The sequence below is a fragment of the Sturnus vulgaris genome, chromosome 4, assembly GCF_052056855.1.
Source record: "Sturnus vulgaris isolate bStuVul1 chromosome 4, bStuVul1.hap1, whole genome shotgun sequence".
NCBI classification, from domain to species: Eukaryota; Metazoa; Chordata; class Aves; order Passeriformes; family Sturnidae; genus Sturnus; species Sturnus vulgaris.
In genome coordinates this window covers 60,072,226-60,089,043 of record NC_142246.1, presented here as the reverse complement: position 1 = coordinate 60,089,043, position 16,818 = coordinate 60,072,226, and the positions used below count along the sequence as shown (strand labels likewise).

General features: G+C 40.2%; 1 protein-coding gene across 5 annotated transcripts in view; it reads right to left on the bottom strand.

Annotated features, from left to right (window-relative positions):
• Nucleotides 1-6,643: 6,643 nt before the first annotated feature.
• PTPN13 (protein tyrosine phosphatase non-receptor type 13) overlaps nt 6,644-16,818 on the bottom strand; it is a 111,050-nt gene continuing 100,875 nt past the window's right edge. For 4 of the 5 annotated variants that reach the window (XM_088164060.1, XM_088164062.1, XM_088164063.1 and 1 more), the window contains 9 exons: nt 15,475-15,557; nt 14,218-14,273; nt 13,007-13,110; nt 11,747-11,895; nt 11,070-11,160; nt 10,051-10,388; nt 9,307-9,522; nt 8,453-8,515; nt 6,644-7,470 (listed from right to left, as the gene is read on the bottom strand). In XM_088164060.1, coding sequence (XP_088020186.1) covers nt 7,390-7,470; nt 8,453-8,515; nt 9,307-9,522; nt 10,051-10,388; nt 11,070-11,160; nt 11,747-11,895; nt 13,007-13,110; nt 14,218-14,273; nt 15,475-15,557 — 1,181 coding nt within the window. In that variant the 3' untranslated portion in view covers nt 6,644-7,389. The remainder of the gene's footprint in view (nt 7,471-8,452; nt 8,516-9,306; nt 9,523-10,050; nt 10,389-11,069; nt 11,161-11,746; nt 11,896-13,006; nt 13,111-14,217; nt 14,274-15,474; nt 15,558-16,818) is intronic. The other variant, XM_088164061.1, reaches the window with a different exon arrangement.

The window sequence follows — 16,818 nt, the reverse complement described above, 5'->3', positions numbered from 1 at the left end:
GCATTATTAACCTGACACATTTCCCCAAGTTCCAAATGCTTTTGCAACCAACTTATGTTTCAGTTCCTAGGAGAGTTACTGAAGAAATCCTCCTGGGGGCTATCACCAGAAAAATTAAGCAGGTGTTGGGAAAATCCAGGATGGATTCACCAAGGGCAAATCGTTCTTGACAGAACTGACCACCTTCTATGGCAAAGGAACTGCTTGGCCCAAGTGGGGCGGGCGGTGCACATTGCTTACCTGGATTTCTGCAGGGATTTCCATATTGCTTCCCACAGCCTCCTCCTGGACAAACAGACACATTATGGATTAGACAAGTGGTCCTTGCAGTGGGTGGGGAGCACCAGGCTGGTGACCTGTCACAAGTGAGGTCCAACAGGGATCAATATTGAGCCCAGCACTGTTTAATATCCTCACAAGTGATCTGTGTGATAGGACCAAGTGCACCCTGATGAGGTTTGCCAAGTGGGGAAACAGGCACTTCAGAAGGGAGACTCACCCTGCAGGAAGACCTGGACAGGCTGGAAGAGTGAGTATTATGGGTTATTTGAGCTAACATGAACCCTACGAAGTTCAACAAGGACAAGTGTAAGGTCACAGAAGCTGCTTGAAAGACCAAGGTAAGAGCTAGACAGAGGATGTTTTTAAATAAACATTTCACTTTGACTAGACCCTTTGTAAGGACTTTGTTAGAATTATGATTGCTCGGCACAATTCCCTTTTGGATTCCTCTCCTGGACGAGCTGATTCATACACAGTGAGTGAGGCAACTTTATGTTCCAGAGAAAGGGGAACATTTTGAAATGCCCTTTGTGGAACTCACCTCTTTCCATTCACCTCTTTCATCTATGCTAAGATCCTTGGGGCTTGAAGGAGAATTTTTACAAAAACTAACTGGAATGTAACATCACCTACCTCTCTGCATACATAATAGGAAAAATTTCTCACGTCAAGTACTGATTTGTGTTCTTACCCAGGGCCAAAAACACTGGCAAATCTCAACAAATTAAGTGAATGAGACAACTGGACAACATGACACAGTCAGACTGCACAATAAATAGTGCAAGGGAAGCCAGGAGGTCTTGAATGATAAGGTACCTACGTGTTTGCACTTGTTTTCTGCCCAGTTCTATAACCTTGGAGTGAAAAAGAAGGTTATTGTATTGCTAGGAACCTCTGATACCATGTCCAAATTCAGAAAACAAGTTCTGAAAACTGTATTTTCCCTATCTGCTCTAAACCATCAAGTCACTGGTCACCCAAGAGACACGTAAATAATGCCTCTCTCACAAGACAGTAATAAAAAGAGAAAGAAAAAAGATAAAGTGATTTGGGGGTGAAAAAGGTAAATAAGGAGGTAAATAAGGCAACCCTCCCTAGTAGTACACCCATGTGGCTGGACACACAAATCCCACTTAGGCAAATATTTCTGTTGAATCCTGTGCTGAGAAAATGCTGATTTCTAAAGCAACCATCAACCTGCCAGGGCTACACATCACTAGACAAGGAGTTTATGTCCAAAGTCCCGAGACCAAAAGGCCCAAGACAAGTAGCCTGAGCTGCTGGGAGCACAAAGCAGCCATGGTAAGGACTTATCACAGCAAACAGAATTTCTGAATGCCTATAGCGATACAGGGATTGGAAACAAACAAAACAAAATTTAAGCTCTGCTGGGAAAAAAAATGCAACTGTGCATGAAAAAGCAGGTTACAGAAAGGGGATGAATGCAGAATAATTATCATATGAATGGACAACCTTGCAGGACTCACATAATTCCTGCCTAAATTTAACCTTGTTTGCTAGTGCTTTTGATTCCCTGAGAAAAGCAAAGCAGGTAGCTGTGCTTCAGAGAATGATTTCCATTATGGGACTGGGTAACATGAGCAGATTGTGCTGATGGAAAGACTGGCAGTGCTCTAGGAACACTACCATTGAGGAAATGCCTCCTGATAACCACTCACTCTCCTGCTATCTGTAGCATCAGCATGATAATCTTTTCATAGCAGAACTGGGAACACTGCCTTTGTATCATTATACCAAAAGCTAACTTTAGGAGGAACCAGGCAGTGTCACCTCTGCTTCAGAGCATTCAGCACCCGTTAAAGACATTGAGGGGATAAATAGACTTGACCTTCCTTTATAATTTCATTTAGTGTAAATGAACATTTTTCTCCTGGATGCATCAAGATGACCCAGACAAGTTATTTTAATTACCAGGTCAGAGGTCACTGTTCTTTGAGACATTATTATTCCTTGTTAGAAGAACTAACTTTTAAAAAGCCTTGTCACATACTAGGACTGTACTGAATACTGCAGAACCTAAAGACAGATTTGAACACAAGAAACCCACAACTGTGGGGACTATGGCCTATGCCCTTTATCCAGCAGTAGGCTACACACAGGAGATACAAGGAAATGCAAGGAAACTTCTGCTGCACTCTCCACCACTCAAAGCCAGGGTATTTTTAAACCCACAAATGTTTGACAAGGGAAAATTTATTTCCTTGACAAGTGCCAAAGGAGCTGTGGAGAAAGTGACCCCATTCTACAGTGCATAGCCAAGAACTCTCTTGCTTTATCCTCTAACCCTGTCCAGCTTCCAAAAGGCTACTGCAGGCTTGCTCAGCACATCAAATTTGGCTTACTCACCTCAAGGAGACAAAGAGTTGTTACACACGAAATGCTCAGCACACTCCAATTCCAGTGGGCTTGGCCTGAAAGCTCAACAATGTTAGAGGTGGAACCAAAATCAAGTTCCTTTACTGAAGCTTTGAGTTCCACCTCTGACAAGGTGGAACTGTTCAAGGAAAACAGTCACTTGAGGGGGTTTTAATGGGGTATCCCAGCGTATCTGTTCTTGAGGACAGTGCAGAAATATCCAATCTGGCTTTAAAGAGAGTTGAGGAGGCAAAATAGGCCATACAAAACTCCTTGTTACTGAACACCAGGCTACATCTGTGACCAAGTTAACTTGTTTAGAGATAGTAATTTGTTTGAGAATCTGGCTATTGTACTGAAGTTACAGTCAGAATCCTACCTGAAAAAAATTTTGATTATGGAGGTCATTGCAGTACACCAAGGAAGATGAAATTCATTTCCTAGAACCCACTTGAGGAAATTAGCAATTAAATCTGCTCCCTGTCCAATGACTTATCCTTCAAGTCACGTTCTCATAGCCAGCAAGATCTTTCCAGCTCATTAAAACAAAACCAGTAGCTCTTTTCCTAACTTCTTATTAAGAAGCAAAATTCCCTGCAGAACCCACTGTGCTGGCCAACACAAAACACTAAGAATTAAGCCCAAGAAGTGATGTTCAAATTGAGGTCTGAATGTCAGCCACAGGATGTGGTATTCTGCCTTTTTTGTTTGTTTGTTTACCCAAAGCAGCAGTGGAAATTCTGTCATCATGTCCACAGCAATACAAGACTTTCCATGATGGCTATTATCAATTTTATCAGAAGCTGACATGAACTGGATGGACCAAGATATGTATCTGCAAGAGATCTGTATAGGTCAAAATTTTAGACACAAATTTTAGACAAATTTTCATCCTTACTCTCTCATGGGAGAGGCTGGTGTGAAACATCCCACTCCACAAATTCTACAATGCCCAGAAGATGTGATAGATTCACCATTGTCAAATATAATACCTTCATCAGTCAACTCCACTCATTGGACAGGTCACTTGAAATTGAATGGGACTTTCCTCCAGAAGGAATTTTCCAAAAGACAGAATCCAGAAGTTTAGTTTATCTCCAATTCCAGCCCAGTGGCTGTGCTCCAGTTTGTAGCAAACACTACTCACAGCCATGTACCATGGGAGCTTGTTAACTCATCATGTATGTGTAAGTCTGTTCTTCATTGTCTTTTCACTATCTCCAATAAAGCATTTATTTGTATCAGCCACTTTTGGTCAGCATTTTCTTTCCCAGTGTTGAGTTGGCCTTTTCTTCTCTGCTGGCTCATTCATTCATTTATTTGCCACTTTGCCCTGCCAGGAGAATGTCATTCTCTGAATGAGTATTTGGGGAATGAACGCTCTTAATATTCAGAGCCCTTGCTACACTGCCCTCTCAAAGCTGCTTAAATGCTGAGTAACATTTCCCTGAATTTACCCCGGGATCAACTGCACTGAGAAGGCAGCACAGGACAGATCCTCCACTTCAGCTGTGCCAATATCCACAAGCCACTTGATGTTTGCCCCAAGTAATGTCCTGACTTGTCTATCAGTGGATGTCACAAATTCAGACTTCTACCCAGGTGATGGTTCTTTTTTTCCCCCACACAGGTAGTTTTAGAAGGACTTGAGTTTCAAGGAAAGAGGCTGCTCAGAAGAATTCAAGTGACAACAGTAATGAACCCTCAAAACAGTTTCCAAGGAGCAACTGGAATCTCTCGTTTGTGGCCCCTCTCTTGCAGGCAAGAAAAATAAAGATACAATAGACTACTAATGGCACAGGGCTGCTTATGTGGCAAAGCGTTTGCGCTTCTGTCAGCTAATTCTGGCTGGAAAAACTAAAAGATCCTTTCTCTCTTGGGTTAACACATAGGGTCAGTTCTTTAATTAGAACGATAAAGGATTATATATCAGTTTTTTTCCCTAGTCTGGTAAACTTCCTGCTAAAAATCAGATGCCTATATAAAGGAAAATCCCTTTCAGCTGAAGCATGTCCTGGATAGTTACTCAGCAAGGCATCCAAATTCTAAAAAAAAAAGAAGCCTCTCAAATATAGGCTGCAAATCATACAGTCAGCATAGTAAGAAAGCACATAGCAATTTTCCTTTGAAGGAACTAGGCTTCTTAATAATTTTACTTCTCATTTCTTCAAAGAGGGCATAAGGATTTTAGGTAATCTAATTCTTTGAAGAAAAAGATGAGCATTGGTACATATTTCCAACCAGATTTTCCACAGAAAACAAGTTTAAGCCACCCCACTGCATAAGCACATCCATTTTTTGTAATGAGTTTTGAGCTGTGGGGTCTGTTTGAACCAAGCTGACCACATATCAGATGTCACAGAGAGGGAGTTCCACCTGCATACCAGAACAGACAGCCTTCCAGTGTCCTCAGCAAGTGTCAGACTAGAGAGCATTCAATTTTTATTCAAGATTCTATTCCTCAATGTTGAGAAAAAACCCCAAAGAAATTCAGAGCACTTCTCAAAAGAAGTCAATGCCAACTTTCACCATACATGCATGATTTCTCAGAAACACCTGAATGCTTTGTGTGTGCACGTGTTGCTTTTTTTTGCACATATCTGTGCTTTTTTTGTTTGTGTGTGTATTTGTCCTTTTTCTGAGGAAGGGGAGGTTAGGTCAAGTTAGTTATCCTCTGCTTTTTTGTGTGTCCAACATTAAAAGGAAATGTGGTATAACACATCATACCACAGATCATCATCATATCTGTGAGGACAAGCAGCAAAATCTGGAATCTTTTACTGATTTGTGCTTCCCATAAACTGTAATCTGATGCAAACTGTGCTGTACTTGGCTCCATGCAGCAAATTATACAAAATCTGTTCCTGTTTCTACATTGTTTGGCATGTACCTGAAAACATTTAAAAGAAGAATTTAACTGCCTTAACTGTACTGTCTGGTTATCATAACACTTTTTGTTTGTTTCCAAAACCCAGACATGCCCAAACCCTCTGAACTCACTATTCATGTTAAACAGCAGCAGTGTATTAACTGGCTGTGTTTACTTACTTTGCCTGTATACAACTGTTGTCCTGAAAATCTTCTGTCTTCAATTTATAGCTCCTCCATATAGGTATACTGCCAACATGGCTAAGCAATTTGCCTCTGCTTCTATCTACACATAATTAATTTTCCTTCCTCAAATTATGCTGCTCTGAAAAAAGCACGATTTTGCTGTTATGCTGGAGGGAATAAAATACACAGTATTACTGACAAGTGAAAAAGGCTCTCCTAAGTCATGCTATTGCAAGGCAGTGATTGCCTCAGTTTTGGGACACTGGAACACTGTGGGCTACTATTTTAGAGTCAAAACCTTGAATAATAACCAGCCTTTGAACTTATTTCCATCACTTCAGTGCAGAATGCTGTTAAATTAGCACTCTTGCACCCTTCCTGACAGCACACAAGCTTCAGTTCTGGCAAGGATTGCTGGGGCAGGAATATTGCCCAAGCCCTTGAATGACCACTCGAGGCCTATGTGTTGGCTGATGGCATTGATTCACCATCCAAGGCTCCCATAGAGCTCAAAATTAAAATTTTCTATCAGAACGGTTGTGACAGTTCAGGGTATCACTAAACCACTGAGCTACTTAGAATCTGATATCCTCCCTACAACCTCAAGCCTGGCTGCCCAAAGCTGAGAGCAAAGTAGGTTACGTTGTTGTCAGAACACTGCTGGGCAGAGCAAACACACCCCCCAAAAAAGTGATATGGTCCCAATGCCCAGGTGTACTGAAAAACAAGGTGAGGGGAGAAATAAACCCTTCAGAAATGAGCCCACAGTTCTGCCAGATTTTTCAAACAGATACTGAAAAACAGAAGGACGCTGAAGACTGAAAATGTGCACAGCCCTTATGTTGTAAGGGCAGCAACCACAAGGAATTATGCCATGGCAGGCCAAGAAAAATCAGTCACAAGGACACAAAAATACCCAGACCCACTGTGATCAGTGTACATTAGGTATATTTTTATTTACAGAGATGCCTAATCAATTATAAGGTTAGACACCAAATAATTCAGCTTTTTGTGTGTGTGTAAAAGTATATAAATATATACATGAAATTCTATGAAGTAAACATTATTAACTGTGATACAGTTAACATTCACTACTATCCTTATGCTAACAGGCATCTCTCAAAGCTTAAATGCTGATTTCGAGATACCCTCTATAAAATAGCTGAAATTGTACTAGAAGGGCAAAAATTCTGTGTCATGAACAAGTTTTCAAAAGAGACTAGTAAAATGTCTTTGTAATAAAGTTTGCCAGGATAAAAATACTGCCTCATTCCCCACCCTGTAAGAAACAAATACCCCAAAACAGTTGCAGAATTCCAGGAAGTAGTATAGGATTACTTTTTTCTTCTTTACTTTCCTTTTAAATTAAAATATTTTTATTTCTGTATTTTATGACATACAAAGGAAGCTGCAAAAAAATGCAGCTTTATTAAATATTGTTATACAAAAATCTCACATGTGCATCCATGGGGCTGAAGACAATAGTGGTATTGTATGAGCTATCCCTTTCCCTTAGAACTATATACCTTTTTGGAATGATGGAGAGACTTTATAGAAAAGACATTGGACAGCAACTGAAGAAAGGGATTAGAAAACTATTGGCAGGACAAATAAAATGCTCCAGAGCATCTCAACCTCCTTGCTTCCTTATTTTAAATGCACTTCTGCTTCAGTATTTTATTTGTCTCTCTGTTGTTCTTCTTGCTGGAGACGATTCAGGACATAAAGGACAACTTGATAGCAGAAAATGTACTGATCCTGTAAGGAAAAGGAAATTACAGAACGTGTGAAAAATGCCTGCACCACCTAAGTGCTCTCACTGGCACTTCACAGTTGCACAGCACTTTCAATACTAATTATATTGTTAAATAATAAAACCACCACCAAATCCCAAAGAAAACAAAAGACCCCAAACAAACAAAAAGGCCACAGTGGAAGAATATGCAACCTCAACTTAAAGCAAATGCAGACACTCCTCTGTCACTAAAGTTGTATTTCATACGGGACATTTATCCTTCTTTCACACCAAAACCACCTAAAGGAGACTAGGCACTTTATGTAAGTAGAAATGAAGACAGCAAGTGAATTTCAAGGACTTGCATCAATGCCAACTAATACAGAACTCAGAGGACAGTGGAACTTCTTACCTTAATCTCAGTGATAAAGGTGTGGGGGCTGATACATGTTTTGGGGTGTGAGGTGGGCATGGGGCTGATAGTTTACTGGTTTGATTTCAGTTTTTTTTAACTATGACTTTACAATTCCTCCTCATTCAAAGAAAAAAAATGCAGATTTTAACAAGACCTTGTGATGACCATCTCTAAAGTTAATTGGCTCTAGATCCAGATTATTCCTAAAGGATTGAACCTCTGGCTGAATATCTTCCCAAAGGAGATCTCAAGATGTCTCTGATCGTATCAGTGTTTCACAGCAGCTACAGTTAGGCCTTCTCTTCAGTTTATAATGCAACTTCAAACCAAAAAAGCTTAGCTGACCTCCTCTATAAACACTTGCTTTTGAAGATGAAAACTAATTTTTTTTTTAAATACAGATCAAAACAATACAGTATGTTAAAAACGAGTTGTGATTATAGATGTTAAATGCATCCTGCTGCTCATCTGATTTACTTTTTGTGACACAAATGTCACATTACAGTGCACAAAGACAACTAGTGTTGTGCATCATGAAGTTCTCTGGCACTTCAGATGGTTCAGTGAATGCCTGGGGAATCCAGACTCACCTCTGTCTGAACCATTCCGTGTCTCTGCAGACGCATCTTGCGCACCAGGTCCGAGATGTCAAACTACCAAAACAAAACAGCAAATTAAACCTTCAAAAGAGACAGACATGCAGAACAAAGGAACATGTCCAGCATCAAACCAGGGAATAGAATTAGGTACATTAGTAGTGAAACAAATAATTCACTATAGCCTATGTTTGTCTGGTAGGTAACCAGCATGTGCTGTCCCTGGGCAATCTGGATGTGGCTCTGCATCAGACATCACTCCCTCCTTCTCTTGTTTTCTTTCTGTACACAGACTCTCTTGCTTACTCTTCCTGGGAACTAAGCAAGCAGAAATGAGCCCCTTGGTCCATTCTGACAAAACACCTTGTATTTCCTCAGGTCTATAAAGTCCTAGATATTCAGAGGGTGCTTAGTAGCTCCACTGAGCTAAGCATGATGCAGCTCACCCTCGAAGGTTTGCTACCCCAGAAGGACATAAACATAAGGCAGCTAGCACCCTCCTGTGGATCACCCTAGGAATCATATCCCTGGCTGTGCTGGAAAAGTTAATTTACACACCCCTTCCACCAATTGCTTAAGCCATCACGGCAACACCATTTTTCCCATGCCATGTGCCAGAAGTCCACTATGGTAGAACATGTCCTTGAAACATACTCCAAGTGGCACCTGGCTGCTGAGGTTCTCTGAGCTAACCCAAGAGCCACTGGATATTAAGAGCTCTCCCCACCTGGGATCACCAGCAAAGAAACATGATATTGCTAACAGCACGGCATGCTCTTTAAAAGATTGCATGGATTCAGTGGAACACATTTCCAGCAGGTCAGAAGCACATCCCCTGGGATACTCACATCGAGGTCTCTGCTGATCAGCCCCAGGACCACATCTATACAGATGAGGGTGCCCGACCTGCCAATGCCTGCACTGCAGTGGGTGACGATGGGTCCCGACTGGTGGACGTGCCTCATGTAAGAGATGAAGGTGAGCAGATCATCTGGCTGGGACGGGGTGTCGTGGTCAGGCCAGGCAATGAAGTTCAGGTGGGAAATGTGCCTCACTTCACCTGTCTGAGGTTCAAAAACAGCACCACCGTTTGGCATGCAGCAAGAATGAAAAGAAAGAAATTGAGTTCCCAGAGAAAAGTCTCAGAATAGAGGGATATGCCCAGTGAAGTTGCACTGTAACTCAATACAACAAGAGATAAACTGGAAATAATTAGTAAGTAATTTAAAAGAGTAAGGTTCACTGTGCAGACTGAGCTGATCACACAGAGGAGTCAACCAGCCAGGCTGAATTATTAGTGAATTTCATATCCCTACATGTGTTTCTGTGGCCAATGGGAGCCAAAATTTAGAGTCTCATTAGTGTAATGAAATCATAGCCTGGCCTAAATGCTCTCTCCTATAAAGGTCACAGAGCAGCACAAGCTGCAATGAGGAACAGCTGCCCTGTAATGATCACTGGGAAAAGAGGAGAAGCCCTGGGTTTCCTCTTGATAGAGACAATGCAAGTGAAAGCAGGCAAGCCAGAAGTGTAAGGATAAATATGGCAACACTCAGAAAAAACTCTAAGCGTGCAGAATTAGATTCACTCACCTGAATCTCTTGGAGCTCCAGCACTCTGAGGATGAAGCCCTTCAGCTGCTGAAGTCTCACAAGAGCGAGGCGTAGTCTGTCATTGATCATGGTGGTTTTATTGAGCACATCTGGCCAGTAACGCTGACACTTTATCTTTTCTCCCTCGACCTCCTGAGTCATCATGGCAATCACAGTACAGTTTTGTTCCCAAACCATTTGCCAGAAATCTGCTACAGTAGTAGGAAGAGGTCCTTGGCATGCAATGTAAACGAACTCCTCATTCCCCACGGGCATGTGAATGAAGCTGGCATTGATGTATCCACCTTCAGCCCCGAGAGGGACTCTGGTGGTGTCATCTGTCATCCCCACACAACAGAGAGACCTCAGGTTAGGTGTGCACATCATCAGCAATAGGTGTGACATTCACGAAATACAGGTGTTGAACTTTACACACTCACACAGCACTTATCTCCACAGATGCTTCCACAGCTTACTTTAAAAGCAGTAAATCACTTAAATACTTAATTTAGGGCACTAATCAGTACTTTCAATAAAGGAAAGTATGTCTGCAGGAGAAATAGAAATCCACAGATAGGTGGAATAAGTGATTTGAACTGCAGTGACTGAAAAACAGAGGTTGAGTTTTTCTCACATAGAACTAATCTCTGTCAGTTCTTACCTCTCAACACCCAAGAAGCAGAATTTTATGGCAGGAAATTTACTGATAATAGTACACATGTCTGTTTTTCCAATTCTGCATGGGTAAAACTAAAAAAACCTAGTCTGGTTCCACATGCATACATCATTTAAGAGACAGGATCTGCTGAAACAACTGAAAAGTCTGTGAACATCCATCCCTAACTACCACAGCACAGTAGTATATTGTTCACTGATCTTAAACTGCTTTATAAATGCTTGCTTTATTTTCATCCTTACTAGGATTGGGAATCAAACCATCCCAACTCTGATCTGATCCATCTGACCATAGAGATGGTGACAGAATATCAACTGTGAATTTCAAATGAGTTAGGACTTACAAGGAAGTATGTTTTTATATCTGTTCTTTCTCCTGTTCTCCTTTGCTTGTCCAATCAAACACTGATCCAGAGGTTTTAACTCCTGAAGGTTCTGAAAAGAAGCAATTATTTGTACATTAGGAAAGCACTGATTGGTAATAAGAGTGGTTATGTTATCAAGTCATTAACGAACAGAATAATTAAAAATCAAATCCTAATGTCAATTTGCAAAATAATGCAGTCACAGGAAGGAATCTTTTACACAGCCAAGAAAATGAAATGAACAACAACAACAACAAAAAAACCCAAACCAAACCCTACATACTATCAGTAAATATTTCATTTCATTCTCTCAAAAAAAGAGATCATGTAATGTGGCTGACTTAAGACTTTGAAAAGACTGGTTTCACATTCAGCAGCTGGATTTCACAGCCTTTGTCTATGCCTGTTTACATCATATTCACTTGGTAATTTACTAGAAGCAAGAATTATGTAAAAGCACTTATGAGCTGAATTCAAACTGATCTCATCTCTCAGCAGCTTGTGGGAGAAGGGAGCAAAGTCTTTGGTGTTAAGTCTTTTCATTTATTTTGAGCTTCCAATTAAAGAGCTGTGGTATTCAAGGCAGTGATGATCCAGCCATTCTATTTTTGTTTAATTCTGGGAAAAAGGACTTTAAAGGACAAATAGTTACTCACTTCAATTTCTTTAGAAGGGACTCCCTGTTCCAGCAATCCACGCAACATCCTAATCACTGACTTCAATTTGGCTCCTGAATATTTGCCTCCAGGGAGTACATTCACAGCAGGGAGTGCAGAGATCTCTTCATCTGTCACTAGGGGGAAATCTAGCAAGAAGATATAAACATAAATAAATAACTAAAACCAGGGAAACATAAACTGTAGTTCACAGTTGGAGTTGCATGTTGCTGTCCACCACTGCACTACCTGTTTTCTCTTGCCCCTATAAACCAGAGAGAACACACAGCTCTCCTCTCAGTTTGACAGGCAAAACCAAATTAACCAGCAAAACTAGTAAGACACAAAATCAGCTCTGATGAATGCAGTAACTAAAGGGAGTATTGTCCTGAACTTCCAATAAATACATTGAAACAAACATCAAGTACAATTAAAATGTAAGTTCTTCACACTATAACCTACAAAAATGGATGGACACACACAGGGATGAATTCAGAGCTCTCCTTTGTACAGCCTGTGACTTGTTTTTAGCCCTAATACTCAACATGTATATAGCACATTTTACAATTTTCACTCGGAAGGACATTTTTTTCCAATACAGCTTGCCTCCCATCAGGCCGTCAGTGCTTTTCTGAAGCACAACAAAATTCATAAACCAAGAACCTCTCTGATATTGCAATTAGAAGTGCCCTAAATCTACTGACTTATTCTGAAGTATCAAATAGATTATCCTTTTATCTTTTAATGAATGCAAAGGACTCCTGTACGCAAACTTCAGGAACATTTCTAATGCTAGCTCAAAAAAAGTGAAGACTAAATTCTGCCAAACACATCAAACTGCACAGAGTTGCACTCTGCCACATTGAGCAGCACTGGAAGAATGACAGCCAAGATAAAAGCAGTGACTAATCTGAGCATGGGGTAGCTGGTATGTGAAGCACATGATATATCAATCTAATCACAGTCAAACATACATTTATTGTTACAGCTTTTGTGAGACAGATACTGAGGAAGGAAGCATCTCAGCTGGTCCCAGCTCTTCTACAACTACAGATACAACGTTGCCAATACTTGTTTCTATTAACTCATACACTTATCACACAAAGATGTAGAGATCCTTCCCAGGGCATTGCTGAGCTGTTAGAATCCCCCTTATACAGGCCATGACACCCTCAAAACATATCCAGGAATCTCAAAATTCACTTCTGTCTATTCAGTGTGACCCTGAAGTTTTCCACTGACGGTGTTAAATGTCCTTGCCTTTATTTACACGTTCCTGGCTGACCGATTCAATTGGCAGTTCATCACTTCCCCACGTGATTTCCTCCTCATCTGCCTGGCTCAAGGAAGGCTGTGGAGGGGATCTGTAAGAAGACAATGTTCAGAAGTCAGAAAGAACACCTAGAACCAACACATTTGCAATCTAGGGTTTTTTTTTTTAAAAAAGGACCCACCAGAAAGTAATTTATAGCTACAATTATTTCCGGACTGGACCCCCACCAATGATCTCAAAAAACCTAACTTTTTTTTTGTCCCCCTCTCCTTTTTTTTTTTTCCTTTTTCACATCCCCAAAGGGTAACAATGGAAAAAGAGCCAGGAATATACTAATTTAGTAATAACTAGCACTGCAATTATTTTTCAAAAGCTAAGCAATTAAATAGCATCCAACAGCAGATTTGTACCACTCATACAATTTACTACACTTGAGTATCTATTTTCAATTGCAAGTTTTCTAGCTTTGTTGAAGATACTGATGAATGTATGAAGTAGTTTAGTTCACAATGTCACTGCTTGTGCCAGATCTCAATCCCAAACTTCCCACGACCTTAACAACATAAAACCATATACATTTTCACTGAAATTTCACTTAGGCTAAAATTATTTTACTAAGAAAAAAAACCTTGGGAATATCTAAAGCTCAAAGTGGCTCAAAGGGACAGCTAGCTAGCAACTTGGTCAGGCATATGCTTTATGATCCATGGAAAAAATAGTAAGCCCCAGGCATCCAAATGAGAGCTGATGGAGCAGAGGAATTCTACACTTGAGTTGCAGTGGTTGAAATCCAGAAGATGTAACACTAAGAAAGTTTGTATAGATTTAAACTGAAGACAGCATTATTTGAATGTTTTTTTCACATCCAAGTACCAAGTTGTTAGCACAATGCAAATTATTTTACTTGGAGACATCTGATCACAGTCCAGTTACTTGCAAAAACCACGTATCAAAGGAACAAATAAAAGTAGGGCATAGTAAACCACATAAAGCTGATTAGTATTCAAGCAAATTCCAACTTTTAAAGTAAGGAATAGACCAAGAGAACAATTCAACAAGACACTACACAGATAATTTATTTGGTTTTGGGGGTGTTTTCTTGGTCTTTTGTTGTTTTTCTCTCATTCCAACATATTATACTTCAGACTCCCAGACTTCACAGGTTTGCTTTCAAGCAACACTAGAAAAGAAATCTTACCTTTCTGGCACAGCTTTTACTTCACAATAGTCTTCACAACCATTTACATGTGTTGGCTAGAAAAAGCAGTATTTCAAAACACATTAAAAGATATAGTTGCAACATTCACATACTGCAAATTTTAAACAATTAACAATTACAAGGACTATTTCTGAAGGGTGCTAAGTTGAATGCAGCACATAATGGAAGACTTTCCTCTTTTAGACATCTCATTAACCCAAAATAACAGAGGACGAGAACACTGAGCACTTGGAAAGATACTCCACTGTAACAAGGCCAAAAATCTATATTAAAATCACTCCTGACTCACAGCAGCAGTAGAGTCACCTAAGTTTTCCCCAGTTGGCTTTTTTTTGTTTTTAATACTTAGAAACCCTCTATGAGGTAAGCTTGGTAGTGAAAACTTGTCTCAGATCTGTCAAGCCACAGTTCCTATACTGTGGATATGTCACATGACAAGGCACTACCTCTAAATGACACACACTCCTATTCACACTTTCCTCAGCTGACCAGGGGGACTCAGCACAGAGGAAGGCATTTCCATCCTTCTTTCAAGAAAAATGCTACAAAATCATTTATACTTTTTGGGTCGACTTGCTTTTCCACTGCCATACTGGGACAATTTTACTTCTGGCTGTCCCTAGAGCACATTGACACAGAGCCAGATTCCTGATTTGATTTTCAGCTCTACTAACTGGACAGAAAGCTGCAAGAGCCAGGATGTGCTGGAGAGACAGAGCTCTGCTGATTTGAAACAAGAGACAAAACCCAGGCATCCAGTGACTGATGTAAAACAGGACACAATAACATAGAGTAAACCACATATAGAAGTTATTCAAGCTAATGAACTTATCCTAGCAAAAAACAGCAGAAGAAATTTCAAATCCACATTTCAGATAGTAAAGTCTACACAGCATTCATTTCAACTGTGACTGCTTCCCTTCTTCGAGCAGGAATCACTCAAATCTTTTGGATTAAAAAGCTGAAGTAGCATTAACAAGGTAGTTTATTACCACTCTTTATGAAAAAAAAAGCTGATGGATTTCATATGATGTTCAAAATAACTATATGCTTTGTTCTCTTATATAGGTAATTTATGATAATCATATGCTATTTAAAAATACATGTTTATATACCATTTAAAGCTATTACCTACAGTGATGTTCTTATTTAAAGGACATGTAATGTTATTTCCACCATTTCTATCCAATAAGGAAAGAAATTAAAAGAGCATCTTCCAGCTTCTTGCCATCCTACCTCTGAAAAATCTTCAGGTAAAGATGACCCATCGCAGTCTGTGTCCTCAGACTTATCTTCTGTCACCCTTCCATTCATCTCTACTGAACAGGAAAATCAGAGGATACAGCATAAACACACCAGGAAATGCCCAGGAGCCACCCCCTCACAGACATGAATCCTGTTCCACCTCTCTGGCACTGGACAGGTGCCAGAGTAACCAATAAACACTTTTTAAGGCTCTTTGCTTCCAGCATGTTGGAAAAGAGCTCTTACTGCATAGGATAACCAGACTTCAGGTTTCTTTATTTTATAACTGGAATAGCTGCCATGGTATGTGAGGCTGTTTGCAGAGTATCTGCAAAATATCTGCAAAGTTTGCAGAGTATCTGTGTCACAGCATAACCGGTGGACGGGCTGCAGCTACGAAGTTATCACATTCCCCATGCCAGTGGTTTTTCTGCAATTCAGTTAGATTTAGACCAGCAGAAGCTCCAAACCAGGATGCTACTCACTCTTTTGTATCAACAAAATATAATTAGGACATGCCAGATAAAATCTGACTTGTATCTGTCTGCTACGGAGGCATCCTGCTGCCATATCCCATGGATTCAATTCATCTTCAGTCACAAAGGACAGCCTACAAGAAACTGGAAGTACTGGAGCTCCAATGATATTCCTCAGCTGAGATCCTGGCACAGCCAGAACCTCACTGATCCCTGACTTCTAATGCAGTGACCAATGGCAATAACCCAATGACCTTGAAGTCATGACCTGAAATAATTATAATTTTAGAAGGAGTATCTTGAGTTTTAGAAGGAATCTCCACAGAAGTAGCAAGCATCTTGCTTGAACTTTTGGAGCATGCATATATAGTGTGATACCACAAAGGAACTACAAATCCTATTCCTCACTACATTTAAGTTAATAACAAGTAAAACTGAGGTGGTGGAATGAAGGAAAAGAAAGGTGTACAGTCAGAAGGAGGTACTGAAAAAAAGCCAGTCTTTCTAAAAGAGACAAAGCAGGTTGGTAAATTGTTTGGTTTTGAGAGATCTCAACACATTTCAAAGCTGTGCAATCTGAAATCAATGAAATGCTGAAATGCTTCAGCATGCCAACATGACTGCAGCTGCAGGACCAGGTACCTAAACAATAGGAATTTCACTCAAGAGACAACTCTAGAATAGGGATAATTTTCTCAGATTACTTAAAATAAAATTCAGATTTTTCAAACCAGAACCTCTCTTATTACACTGCATCTCAAATTCATGGCAATCAGCAACTATTTGTCTGTGTTTAGCTTGGGAAACTTCCAGTTCAGACATCAAATCAATGTCAATCAACCCTCTCTGTTGACAAATC